We start from the raw sequence: 13718 nt of genomic DNA on the forward strand, positions 1-13718 counted from the left end.
CGAGCGCTATTGGCGCCTCCTCCGGGCGCATGCGCAGTGCCGGCCGGGCCCCTTCGCCCGCCCGCCGCCATCTTGCGAGGACCACCGGGGTTATTGTCCGGCGCTCAGGGCGCGGCGGGGCCGGCGGCGGTCGCGTTGCCCACGCGGTGACGGGGCCTCGGGGCCGGCTCGGTGCGAAGAGCCGGGTCGGGCGGTGGGTCGGCGGCAGTCGGCGACGCCACCACAACAACCATGGAGGATGAAATGCCCAAGACCCTGTGAGTGTGGAGGGGGCGAGACCGCCTATTGTTCACGGCCCCGCGGGGAGGGGCGGCCCCGGGCTCTCCTCAGCGCGGCCGCGGCCTGGCGATCCGAGCTCCGCGGGACCCGGGGCCGCCTCAGAGCGAAGGGAGCGGCCTGGGCCTGCTGCAGGCTGCGGGGCCGGCCCTGAGGGGCCTTGTTTGCCCGCGCTGTTCCCCCCTCATGGTTCATCCCGCCCTCCCCCCCCCCGAGGCCTTTGTAGCCCACATCTCCCAGCCCCTTTCCCGCTTCAGATGTGTCTTTTCCCGTGCTTTGCTCCCCCGTACATCTCTGAGAGCATCCAACCCCGGTGCGCTCCTGGGCCCTGCGTTGTTTTACGGCTGTCAGCTCGCAGAGCTGGGGGGCTTAAAGCTGCTTAGCTCCATAAGGATCGGTTCAGCATAAGGGGTGGCCAGCAGGGACAGGGAGGTGATCGCCCCCCTCTGCTCTGCTCTTGTGAGGCCCCATCTGCAGCACTGCGTCCAGGGCTGGAGCCCCCAGTACAAGAAAGACAGGGAGCTGCTGGAGAGGGTCCAGAGGAGCCACAAAGATGATCAGGGGGCTGCAAAGACAGGCTGAGGGAGCTGGGCTTGTTCAGCCTGGAGAAGAGAAGGCTGCGGGGTGAACTCACTGCAGCCTTCAGCACCTAAAGGGAGCCTACAAACAGGAGGGGAGTCAGCTCTTTGAAAGGGTGGATAACTGCAGAACAAGGGGAAATGTTTTGAAGTTGAGGGAGGGCAGATTTCAGTTGGATGTCAGGGGGAAGTTGTTTGCTGTGAGAGTGGTGAGGTGCTGGAACAGCTGCCCAATGAGGCTGTGGATGCCCCGTCCATCCCTGGAGGTGTTCAAGGCCAGGTTGGATGGGGCCCTGGGCAGCCTGGTCTGGAATGAAATGTGGAGGTTGGTGGCCCTGCATGTGGCAGGGGGTTGGAACTTCATGATCCACGAGGTCCCTTCCAACCATTGGCCGTTCTGTGATTCTCACAGCCAAGGGAGCAGCTAACGGTGGCCATAGGGCAGCTCCCTGCCTTGCTAAACTCACAGAGCTCCTCTAATTACAGGGAACTTTCTGGCCCCACTCACACAACTGACGCCCATTGCTGTCAGGAGGTGTTTGGGCTTTGGTGGAACACACAGGGACGAGGTGCTGAGCTGAGGTGTGCAGCTCCCTCCTTAGCCTGGCAGGCACCACCTGCAGTGATTCCCCTGAAACAGACTGCACAGAGAGGCTGTGGATGTTCCATTCCTGGAGGTGTTCAAGGCCAGGCTGGATGGAGCCCTGGGCAGCCTGGTCTAGTAGCAGATCTGAAGGTTGGTGGCCCTGCCTGTGGCTGGGGGTTGGAACTTGATGATCCTCAGTGTCCATTCCAACCCAAGCCATTTTATGATCATTGAGGGGGGGGGGGAAAGGGATCTTGCCAAAGCAGGAGGAAAGTTTGCCCCTGGGTGACTTGAGGAAAACAAGGTTCTTACGTGACTTGTGCCAGCTACTCTGTTTTGGGCACATGCATGATCCTGTTGTCCTTAAACTATTCTTAGCATCCACAAACATGGGTCAGACCTGTTGGCATGCCGGTGTGTTTATTTAGCAGAATGTTTTCCCCCTTCCCCCTAGTGAAATTGTTGTCTGCAGGCCAGTGGTCTCAGCAGAATGTAGTTCGTGCTCTAGGGAATGAATTCTCCATCCTGCAGCACGTGTTGCACAAGCACGACAGCGTTTCTGCTGAGCTGGCTGTTGAGCAACATGCCAGGAGCTGCCTTTCTCCGAATAGTGACGTTCTGGAGTCACACACAGAGATTGTCACGAGCTGAGTTACGCAGTGTGAGGTTCAGATGGATTTCTTGGAAGGCTGAAATGCAGCTGCATGCCGGCGTGGCTCTGAAATGTGTGTTAATGATGTGATTGCTGAGCATTTCTATAGGAAGTGCTGGTGGAAATGAGGTCCTGTTGGTGTGATGTCCACGTAACCCATTTCTTGCAGGGCAGAAGTCAGTACTTGGGTATTCAGGCGGACATTATGGGCCATATTAGCCATGGAAATGTTTTCCTGGATAAACAGCACTTTTCACGTGGCCAGTTACCATCTTCGAAAGCCACTCTCCAGCAGTGATGAATGCAAGGGGCGGTTACAGCTCAGTGTTTTTGAACTTTACAAAGAGCTCTTGTTTGTAGTTTACCCATATGCTTCTCGAATACGTGCACTTTGGACTTGTTTTGTGTTTATAAAAAGATGAGGGAGTGCAAACACCCACTAGTTTGGGAGAGCTTTTCAAGAAGACGTAGATCAGCCTGCCCTGGATGAATGGAGTTGTCTGCGTGGTTTGCCTTGCGTGTGACCTGCAAAGAAGCAACGCCTGAGAATCCAAATAGCATAAAACAGAGAGGGGAAAGATGCAGGAAGACTTGTGCAGGAGAGATCCCTGCTGCTGGTGGGACTGGCCCCAGTCCCATTGCCTGGCAATTATTTCTTAAGCAGTGGTGCAGTCCAAGGTTCAGGTTGGGAGAGCAGAGCTGCAAAGAAACTTGCAGATGCTTATTGAAGCTTGAGTGTGTCTAAATCACTTAAGTGCAGCACAGAGAGCGTGGCTTAAGCTTGCTGCTGAGTACATGGGGGGGAAAACAGCCTGCTTTGTTGCTCAAGGGGGTGCAGCTCTGTGTTTTTCCCCTAAATCCAGGCCCACTTGGTGGTATTGCGGTGCTTTTATTGTGGTTTGGCAGCTTGTGGGTTGGAGAAAGCTCTTCAGACAAGCTGCCACGCAGAGCGGGCAGCAGAGGCGTGTAGGATCCCTAACGTGTAGTTACACAGGTCATAATTACACATATGTGTACATATTTATCTCTGCATACGTGTGTGTTACTGCATTTTGAGAGGACTGCAGTCGTGCAAAAATTTGTGGTACTCCCAAGCGATCTGTTAGCCAAATCCTCTGCTTTCCAGCTAAACCCAACCTGCAGGCAGGAAATGCTTCATGCAGCAGCTGCCTGCTTATCGAGGTGAAAATGCAACCTTAGTGCAAAGGTCGTGGCACAGACCTGCACTTACAAGAAAGCTGCTGTAAGCTCAGCCCTAGAAAAATCACATGAGAGCGTGTTGCTGCGTGGTGCCTCGGCTTATTTATTATCCACACCATGCTAATGTTTAAAAAGGGAGAGAAGAAGAGCTCCTGCTAGTTGTGGCTCTTGCATCAAGAGGGTTGCTGGTTTATTGACATGCCCTTAAAATCACTTTTCTCTGCATCCCCCTCCGGTAGGAACATCTGCACTTCTAACCTTTCCTTGCACCTTACAGATACGTGGGGAACCTGTCCAGAGATGTGACAGAAGCTCTGATCCTCCAGCTGTTCAGCCAGATTGGACCATGCAAAAACTGCAAAATGATAATGGATGTAAGAGACTTCAGTTAATTATTATTTCCCCTCTCCTTATAGTGAATGGCCTTGGGTCTTCTTTGTGCCTTTTGGGATCCTTCTGGCAATACGATGTGACCAAGTTCTGGGGATGTGATGGGGGTGGGAGGTCACCATCACAAACGTGATGTTTTCTGATTCATACCTGATACTATTTAAGAATGAGTGGACATTCTGAAAGGGATAGGACAAGTTAATAACATACAGATATTGTAAATTAAATTGAAAAAGTTCTTTTTGGCCAACTTTTACCTTTTTAAAGTGGAGCTGAATGCCCATGGAGCGTTGTTAGCGTGCTGTGTGTGGTCTTGGCCTGCAGTAACAAAGCCAGTTCGTTTGGAGCTGTTCAGATTTCATGGATAAGGCACTGAGAGTGATAATGAGGAGGCAGTTTGAAGGGCTGGTGGTCACAGATCTTTCTCTTTTCTATCAGACAGCTGGAAATGATCCCTATTGTTTTGTGGAGTTCTATGAGCATCGCCATGCGGCTTCGGCACTGGCTGCCATGAATGGCCGGAAGATAATGGGTAAGGTAAGCTGTCATGTCTACAGGGTGAGTTGGAGCTGGAGAGCACGGGCTGTCTCAGCTGGTGTGGGATAATGGCACTTGAGAGGAAGTGGATACACTGCAGATGTTAGGCACTTCATTGAACTCCCCACTCCCTGCAAGAAAAACCCCACCCAGCCAAGCAAAACCCACCCAAGAAATGTGCCTTAAATAGAAGCTTTCACCCAGCTTGCATGCCTGGCTTCCCCGTAGCATCAGAACAAAGTGCTGGTGGTATCTGTGCTCAGCTGTGATGTGCTTGATCTAACTGATGGCCAACTGATGTTTGCAGGAGGTCAAAGTGAACTGGGCAACGACTCCCAGCAGCCAGAAGAAAGACACGAGCAGTAAGTGTTCCTCAGGCATGGATTGATCCTTTCATTTGCACGGGTAGTTTTGAAACATAAACCCTCTGCATCATACAGTTACACTCAGTAATGTTTTGTTCATAATCTTGAGATGATATTGGATGTGTTTGTGTTAATGAACTTAAGAGCAAATGTAATCTTTGTCATCAGGTAGTACCGTTGTCAGCACACAGCCTTCACAAGGTAATTGTATCTTCTTAAACATAGAATGAAATCTCTCAAGGGTGTTCACTGACCACCCAAAGTCCTTCAGTCTCAGTTCACTTGCACACGGATTCACACACACTGAATTCACGTGGTGTAATGGCTGAGCAACCAAAACTGTTGGTTCAAATTCTTTAACAGCAAACTGTTGCAATGCAAGGTGTTGATTTGTTCTACACATCCTGTGGTATTCAGTTGGGCATCTTAGCTTGGTTCCAAACATGTCCTGCTTTAGAATGCCTGATATCCTTTTTTCTCTTTTTCCCCAAAAGACCATTTCCATGTCTTTGTTGGAGATCTCAGTCCCGAAATTACAACTGAAGATATAAAAGCAGCTTTTGCGCCGTTTGGAAGAATATCGTAAGTAATTGGATAGGATAAATGAACTAAAAGTTCTCTCTCTCCTAAATGGAGGCAGCCTCTTATTTCAGTAAGTAAAAACCAAAAATTGACCCAGTGCAGGAGAACAAATTCATCTGTTCATACAGCACCCGGACTCTGAATGGTTGAGCATTAAGCAGGGCTGTGTAAAGAGATTTCTTTCTAGAAGCTTCTTCTGCTTTCCTAGAAAGGTTGCATATGACATGCTTTGGTTTCATACTCCTCACATTGTTTAGCAAAGCAACACTGGAAAAAAATGATTCCTGAATGTGGGGTTACACATTTAACTTGCCCTCTCTGCAGTCACGTCAGCATCACGCTGTATGGTTTGTGAGTAAGCCTGTTTGCATGCTCACACCTCATGAGGCCTTGGGTTTTCACCAGCAGCAGCCATTCGTGGCAGTTAAGTTCTTTCCCCCCCCCCCCCCCAAAATGAACCCTTTTCAGCCTCGTGGCACCCAGAGGCTGCAGCTCCAGTGGCCTCCAGGTGTTTGGCCAAAAGCAGGGGGCATCTTTGATCCTTGGAGTCACACTCATGGGCTGCACAGAGCAATGGTGTGACAAGAGAACGTGTTATCAAGGGGGAATGGTGGCTGCAGCTCTGCCTGCCAGTCTGTTGGACTCAGGGTGTAGCAGAGTAAGGAGCAGTTCGTTCTTTCCATCCTCCAAATGTAAACCATTAATTTTCCTTGTAGTGTTGTCTGTACTGGACATTGAAGTTTCTTGATGGTGATGTAAGAGAACGTAGAGTGCTTTGGAGTGTTGTGTAGTGCAGCCTTTAATTGAAGTAAGTTTGTTTTTTTGTTTTTCCCTCAGAGTCCAGTGTGTTACTCTTGTTAATGCCAGCTTGATTTCCTCTTTGATACAATTAAGAAAAACCATGTGATCTGAATGTCACTCGCTTCAGAGAACTCTAAATCTTGACTAATATCCCTTAGGAAACTCAGAGGGTCAGACTCCTAAGCAGAGTCAGTTTATCCTCATGGCCAAATGCAATGTGGAAGGAAGGGCCGAGGGACTCTAAAATGGGTTTGCACTGGCACTTTGCTGCTGGAATGAGTAGGAAAGGCAGGGAGCAGCAGGCAGCTGCGTCGGTGTGAATGTGGTAGAGCTATGAAGGAATTTCCCCTAGCTGCTTCAGCTCTGGGTTCCTCAGGTGCCTTCCAATAGACAGGCTTCTCCAGCAAACACAACCCCCAAAAGCAAAGCCCTTTAGGACACAGCATCAGGACTCTTTCCCAGCTGGGGTGGGGAGAAGGCAAGCAAGCTGCTGCTCTTGGGGTGCTCAGCACGCAGCTGTAGAGCTAGCAGGCTGAAAACTTGGCGACTTGCCCTGCCTTAAATGGACAGGCCAAAAAGAAATCATCCCTGTTACGACTCTCTGAAAGTCCTGTTCCCAAAATGGAGGGGGTCAGGGAGAGCAGAAGGGGCCTTGGTTTTCTGTTGGTGGAACTGAACCCAAAAAAGCACTGCTGCCATCTCATCAGCAGTCGATTGAAGCTATTTGACCTAATCAGTGACTTCCTTTCTAGAAATGTGCTAATGGAATATTTCCTGATTTATTATTATTTTTTTTAACGTTGGTGTTAAACTGAGCTCTTTTTTTGTGTGTGTGTGTGTGTATATATATATATATGAAACCAAGGTTGAACTACTGCATGATTAGCACATAAAGAAATGTTGGTAATTCATTGCATCTGAACTTTTTAATCACTGTAAAAGCACACATTCACTGTGGTTTCCTTTTCTGCTTACTGTACGCATGTTTTCACTTGTTCTCAAGTCTTATTTTCAAAGTTTTCAGTTGAGGGTAAGTAGAGATGAGTTCTTCCCTCCCCCCTCCCTCTTTAGGCTGTTGAGAGCAAACCAGCTAAGAGTACCAGCGTGGCTCTTCTCAGGCAATTTGTCCTACCCAAATTCAGACCAGGAAGGAGAAACGAAACAAAAGGGAGGGGGGAGGTGTTGCAAACAGAAAAGAAATAACACTGCTGGCGGTGGAAGAGGTATTTTCCTCGGGTCAGTGCTGTAGGCTCACATGTACCACAGTGAGCTCATGATACAGCATTTGCAGTTACTGTGAGGCTTAATAAAGTGGTGTAACAAACCCCCTCTTCATTGTGACTCCTCTCGCCAGTCTTGGAATGCTAAATGTTGTGCCCATGTTACACTAGTTTTTCTGAACCCTATCATGTTATGCAGACCTAAGTTCCATTGCATGACTTGCTGACTGGTTTTCTGTTTTGCTTTCTGTTCTTTAATGCTTGTTACGTGTGGGGGGGAGGAGGGGTGGCCTGGAGAGCATCCCAGCCCCTGGCTAACCTGGACACAAATTGCCTGAGAAGTGCTGTAGAGTGGCTTTCCATGAGTGGGGGTTTAGCTCTTGTAGCTGGGTTCTCTTCTTAACTCAATCTCAAATAATAGGGCTCTGGTTATTTTGCAGAGTGTCTCTGAAGAATGGACAGAATTGCCATGGCTAACTACAAGCTACAGTTCACAGTGGACAAACGTTGTAGTTTTCTTATTTACTTTTATAAATATTTTCTTTTTTTTTTTCCTTCTTTTTTTATTTTTTAATATCTTGTAGTTTCCAATCAGTCCTGTATGATTGCTATTGTACAAATGCACTTTGAATTATTTGTAATGTGTAGTTTAAAACGTAAATGTTTCGGTGTTTTCTTCAATAATTTCTGAAAATGTCAATCTCTCAAAATTTACAGCTGCCCACAGTCCCAAAAGGGGGTAACGAATTGACCAGAGAAAATTAAAGAATTCAGTTAACAGGCGACGTATGCCTTTTAATTCCTCTCTTTTTCATTTTTTCTATTTAATATTTTGAATGAGTAGGTAGAATGTGTTGGCAAAGGAGCTGAGTGTAACGATTGCATGGTTAAAGAGAGCCATTCAGCTAATGTTAGTGGCTTAAGTTATCCTTTGGAATAGCTGCTTTGACCATGCTTTGTGCTTTAACAGTATGTAAAAGCGTTTTGAAGCGGAAACAACTGTCGTAAAGTACCTACCTTTGTTAGAGAAGCTATTGATTTGCATGTTTACGAAATTAAGTTTAATTTTGCTACCACCTGGCAAAGCAGTAGTAAAGTTCTGTATAGAAACCAAGCCGTTTGCTTTGACTGTGTTGCTGGTGCAATAAACAGTTGACTTTAGTAAAGGTGAAAGGTGAAAATGAGCTGTAAGTGTGACTCGAGTTTAGTCGGGCTGGCTTTGTGAGATGCTGAACTGGCTCTTGTTTCTGCTTTCTAGAGATGCACGGGTGGTTAAGGACATGGCAACGGGGAAATCTAAAGGCTATGGCTTCGTCTCCTTCTTCAATAAATGGGTAAGCTGTGGCACGGTCTGGAAATGGGGGGGGAATCTTCAGTACATGCTGCAGAAAAGGAGTGACTTTGGTCCCCATCTGCTCCTGGCTTCTTCAGGAAGGAAACTTTCATAGTTTCCCCTCGTGCTGAGGGTAAGGATGGCTTTGTAACCCGCTGATTCTCATGGGTGTGAGAGGTGGGGAAGAAAACCAAGCAGTGAGCCTGGATGGAGGGTTGTGCTACTCAGGCATTCCTTCTTGACCCTGCAGACAAATTGTAGGGTCGTTCAGAGCACAGGGCATGTATTTGGCTAATATCACTGGTAACATTGCCTTCCAACCAAAACAGCCAATGTAATATCATACACTGTGAGTGGCAGAAGTAAACTACCGAGTTGCATGTGTATCATGATTAACTTGGTAAGAAAGCTGAGCTGAGTGGTCTTTTAATAACTATAAATATTAATACATAAATAAATAATAAGTATAGAATCAGAATCGTTTGAGTTGGAAGGACCCTTAGAGATCACCTGGTTCCAACCTCTCTGCCATGGGCTGGGACAGTTTGTGCTACACTAGGTTGGTCAAAGCTCCATCCAGCCAGACCTTGAGCAGTTCCAAGGATAGAGCATCAACAGCTTCTCAGGGACTTGATTTAGCGGAGGGTTGTTAGAGTTAGGGTAGTATGGTTAGGTTGTGGTTGGACTTGATGATCTTTAAGGTCTTTTCCAGCCTGAGTGATTCTATGATTCTATGATTCTTGGTTAGCAATATTGGTAATGCTCAGGCTTCCATGGTGACCCAGCAGTGTCTTTGTGGAGTGAGTATTTTTTCTCTCTCTTGTGGACAGGATGCAGAGAATGCTATTCAGCAGATGGGCGGCCAGTGGCTTGGTGGAAGGCAAATCAGAACAAACTGGGCAACGAGAAAACCTCCAGCTCCAAAGAGTACATACGAATGTGAGTGTTTGCATGTGCAAAAGCAAACCTTATACCACAAACCAGGGAGGAAGAGAGAATTGTGAGCTCCAGGCATTTGGCAGTTGTGGGAGAGGGGAAAGTGGGTGCTCAAAAGCAAAGATTCTTGATTCAAAACCGTGAACAGATCAACTTCCTGAGCTAAAACAGCTGTATTTCCACTGCCACCCAGGGCTTCCTGCTGGCTCTGCATGCTCTGGAAAGCTGCTCTCTGTCAGGACAGCTGGGGTTGTTTTTGAGTGGGGTTGTTTTAACTTCTCCCTTTTGGACTATGGCTTCCTTTTGTGATACAAAGCCAGCAGGGCTATATTAAAGCATTTCCATGAGAGAGACTGGAAATTAGGCGTATCTTGATAAGCTTGACATGTGAACTTAACTTCACAGCAGTGTCCCTGTCATTAGCAGCCCATCCTAATTAGGAACGGGTAGCTGTGGGCAACCAGACAAACCCAAGTGAAAATGCTGACTGTGCTCACAGCATTTATCACCAGCTCTGTCAGCATGGTTCCTCACTCTTAGGATGGGATCAGAACTGCTCCATGACGTGTGTGTGATGAACTGAAAAACTCTTGCAAATCTCTTTTAAGCAAACACCAAACAGCTGTCTTATGATGACGTGGTCAATCAGTCCAGTCCCAGCAACTGCACCGTGTACTGTGGAGGTGTCACTTCAGGCCTGACAGGTATTGTGTCCCCAGAGCACGTTGTCGCATGGAATGACTCCGGATAACGCTGTGTGACCTCATGTTGGTGTTGTGCTGCTTCTTGTTGCAGAGCAGTTAATGCGCCAGACCTTCTCTCCATTCGGACAGATAATGGAAATCCGAGTCTTCCCAGATAAAGGCTACTCCTTTGTACGGTATGCTGTCATGCACTCACACAACAAGTGGAAGAATTTAATAAAAATGAGTGGCTGTATGCCTAACTAGAGGGTTCTAACAGCAGGGTTCTCAGCCTGGCTGTAGTACTTCCAGTATCATTCCTATTGGCACCCAACAGGTTTAATTCCTATCTATCCCAACAGGTTTAATTCTCACGAGAGCGCCGCACACGCCATCGTTTCTGTCAATGGGACAACTATAGAGGGCCATGTGGTGAAGTGCTACTGGGGGAAGGAGACGCCTGACATGGTCAGCCCAGTGCAGCAGGTCAGAACTGCTCCTCCACTCGTGTCAAAAATGGTTGTGTGACATTAGTCCTGAATAGAAACCTGCTGAGTGGCTGTTGTTGCGTGTGGTAGTTTGACGTGGGGTTGCTCTTTATTTCATCACTGGGTGTTTGTCTAAAGTGATTACAAATCCTTTGAAATTTTATTAAGGAAAAAATGGTGAGGTAAAATTTTGAAGCAGGCTTGCTGGAGGCTGTCCTGCACATGGCATATCTTTGTGCCATGGAAGGAAATGATGCTGCTGTTCCTCTTTCCTGGGCCTCAGTGAGAAGGCTCTGGGCTTTGAGAAAGCAAAGACCCCACGCAGTTCATTAGCAAAGCACTGGGGGGGGTCTTTAGTAATGAAACACGCACTCCAAAGAGTGTCCTGCTAGATATGTGTTTCCATTTCAGTGTTATGTCACTTGTAAGCTTCCAATCCAAGGCAAGCGTGCAGGCGCGGTGCGTTGTGAGCAGATGAGCCGTGTTCTCAGGCAGTGCCTAACACATTTTCTCCTTGCAGAATCAAATTGGATATCCTCAGGCTTACGGGCAGTGGGGGCAGTGGTATGGCAACGCACAGCTGGGGCAGTACGTGCCCAACGGGTGGCAGGTCCCCGCCTATGGGATGTACGGGCAGGCGTGGAACCAGCAGGGCTTCAAGTGAGTACATGCTCCACACTTTCCCATGCTTGAAGTCACGTCCCAGGGATTTTCCTATAAGGGAGGTGATGTTCTGAGGCTGCAGCTTGTGAAGTTGTTAGGTGTAGCAATGCTTGTGGTATGCAAATACTGAGGAATAGGAGAGCTCTCCTCGTATACCTTTGTTGGGGCAGCAGAGGATGAATTCTTATTTCCTATTCAAATTATTTTCCAAACAATGTTGAGCTTTGGCACATCGCCGTCTGGCCAAATGTGGAGCCTGCTCATTGTGCTGCCAGTGTGAAATTGTTTTGCTGTTGTCACTCAACACTGGTAATGGCTATCTCAGATTATAGAATCATAGCATGGTTGGGTTGGAAGGAACCTCAGGGATGACGAAACTCCAATTTCCCTCCAGCAGTCAGGCCTGCCAACCTCCACGTTTAATACTAGAGCAGGTTGCACATCCATCCTGGCCTTGAACACCTCCAGGGATGGACGGGGCATCCACAGCCTCTCTGGCAGCTGTTCCAGCACCTCACTGCTCTCACAGCAAACAACTTCCCCCTGACATCCAACTGAAATCTGCCCTCCCTCAACTTCAAACCATTTCCCCTTGTCCTGCTGTTATCTCCCCTTCCAAAGACTTGACTCAGATACTAAATGCAAAGGGAAGGAAGGGACACAGAACACTTTTAAGCAATAGTAGCAGAGGCCTTCTGGGGTCTGCCTGCCTTGATACACCACAACCAACAGAGAGAAACTGCTTTGTGGGGTGCGGATCTCCGGATGTCCCTTCCATCTCCTACAATGTGTCATTCCTTAACACGCTGTTTCTCCCCCTACAGTCAGACACAGTCATCAGCAGCGTGGATGGGAGCAAACTACAGCGTGCAGCCCCCACAGGGGCAGAATGGCAGCGTGCTGACAAACCAGGCCGGGTACCGAGTGGCAGGATTTGAGACACAGTGAGAACCCAACGCTGCAGCTGGGTGCTGGTGGGGCTCGAGCAGCATCACAAAGATGTGTCAGATCAAGTCAGTGCAAGCATCAGATGCAATGTATTTATTTAAGAGAGAGAAAGAAAGAAAGAAAAAAAAAAAATTTTTAATCGTGAAGTTGTCATCCACGTTGTTTAAAAAAAACAAAAAACAAAAAACACACAAAAAACGAGATGCTGGATGTCTGCCAACCATTGCCTTCTTTTCCTCTTTTCTAGATGTGTTTCTTAACGATCCACTGTTGAAACACAGCAAATTGCAGGGACTACTGCCACTTAAACTTGGGGGCAGCAAATTGCACAATGTCAAACTTGTTGTTTTGTTGTTTTTGTTTTTGGTTTTTTTTTTCCTCGGGAGCAGCGTGCGGTTGTGGTTTGCATTCCGAACGATTTACAATGTATTATAAAAGCTGTTGTACAAAAAAAAAAAAAAAAAAAAAAGCCAAAATTGTGTGGGTCCTGGAGGCTCTCCGCCCTCAGCTTCTGCACAGCCCTCTTCTCAAAGAGCCTCTTGTACAGAGCGTCCATCCCTCCCCTCCCATCAGAGCGGCTCTTTTGGAGGCCGGGTTCTTAGTTTACATCATTTTTCTACCCATTCATTTGTTCAGCCTTTGCCTTACGACCTCCATTCCCCCACCCTGCCATCAGTGCCCACCAACCCAACGTTGCATTGTGTGAATGGGTGCCTCCATCACACTGATGGCAGAGAAGTCCCCATCTCTGCTGCTGCAGGAAAAAACCCCGTTACAACTCACTTAAAATGTGACGAATTCTACCAACCAGCTCCTTGGTTTGTTGGTTGTTGGTTTTTTTTTGTTGTTTTTTTTTTTTTTTCCTTTTTAAATCGATTTCTACATTTACATGTACTGATTATGTAAAATATTTTAGCAAATTAATATTTTGCACAAACATAGCCGACTTTGTACGTTTCCTTTATTTAAAGGTAGGACGCCGAGTTCTTGATTTATGCATATATATATTATTAATTTTTTTTTTTTTTTTGCATGTGGATATCAAATATACACTTTGGTAGTCTTTGAATACAAAGTCATCCTCTCTTTGTTTTTAAGAAACTGTTTAAAAACAACAAAACAAAACAAAACAAAAAAGCAAACAGAAAACCCCTCTATGGAGCCATGTGATGTGACGTGGAGGTTCCAGGCTGGGGGAGCAGCTGGGAAAAGAGTTTCTCGATGTTCAGAGGCCAAAAGCGATCTTTCTGTGCTACCTCTATGAGCAGCCTTCAAAAAAAAAAAAAAAAAAAGCAAAACAAAAACAAAAAAAAAAAAAACAAAAAAAAAGAAAACAACAAAAAAAAAAAAGAAATCAAACCGAAGTTTTGTGTGCTCTCGTTTCTTTACCCGATGGTTCCGGGGTGAACTCAGGCGTGGGGGCGGGCGCTTGATTTTGGGGCGGAAAGGTCGGGAACGGGTTTAATTAGAACGGGGGTGC

General features: G+C 47.3%; 1 protein-coding gene across 2 annotated transcripts; it reads left to right on the plus strand.

The window, feature by feature from the left end:
- Nucleotides 1–31: 31 nt before the first annotated feature.
- On the plus strand, nt 32–13544 carry TIA1 (TIA1 cytotoxic granule associated RNA binding protein). Of its 2 annotated transcripts, XM_031596994.2 has the most exons (12): nt 32–257; nt 3570–3666; nt 4121–4219; nt 4527–4581; nt 5079–5166; nt 8446–8521; nt 9351–9459; nt 10065–10160; nt 10252–10336; nt 10502–10625; nt 11148–11287; nt 12115–13544. In XM_031596994.2, exons 1-12 carry the CDS (start codon nt 232–234, stop codon nt 12236–12238), a joined length of 1119 nt encoding a protein of 372 aa, XP_031452854.1. In that variant the 5' UTR covers nt 32–231; the 3' UTR covers nt 12239–13544. The 2 variants fall into 2 exon arrangements, with proteins under 2 accessions (XP_031452854.1, XP_031452856.1); XM_031596996.2 differs by lacking the exons at nt 32–257; nt 3570–3666; nt 4121–4219; nt 4527–4581; nt 5079–5166 and adding an exon at nt 5246–5974 and having other exon boundaries at nt 12115–13543.
- The last annotated feature ends 174 nt before the right edge of the window (nt 13545–13718 follow it).

The sequence above is a fragment of the Phasianus colchicus genome, chromosome 27 (genome assembly GCF_987193195.1).
Source record: "Phasianus colchicus chromosome 27, bPhaCol1.hap1.1, whole genome shotgun sequence".
Taxonomy (NCBI): Eukaryota; Metazoa; Chordata; class Aves; order Galliformes; family Phasianidae; genus Phasianus; species Phasianus colchicus.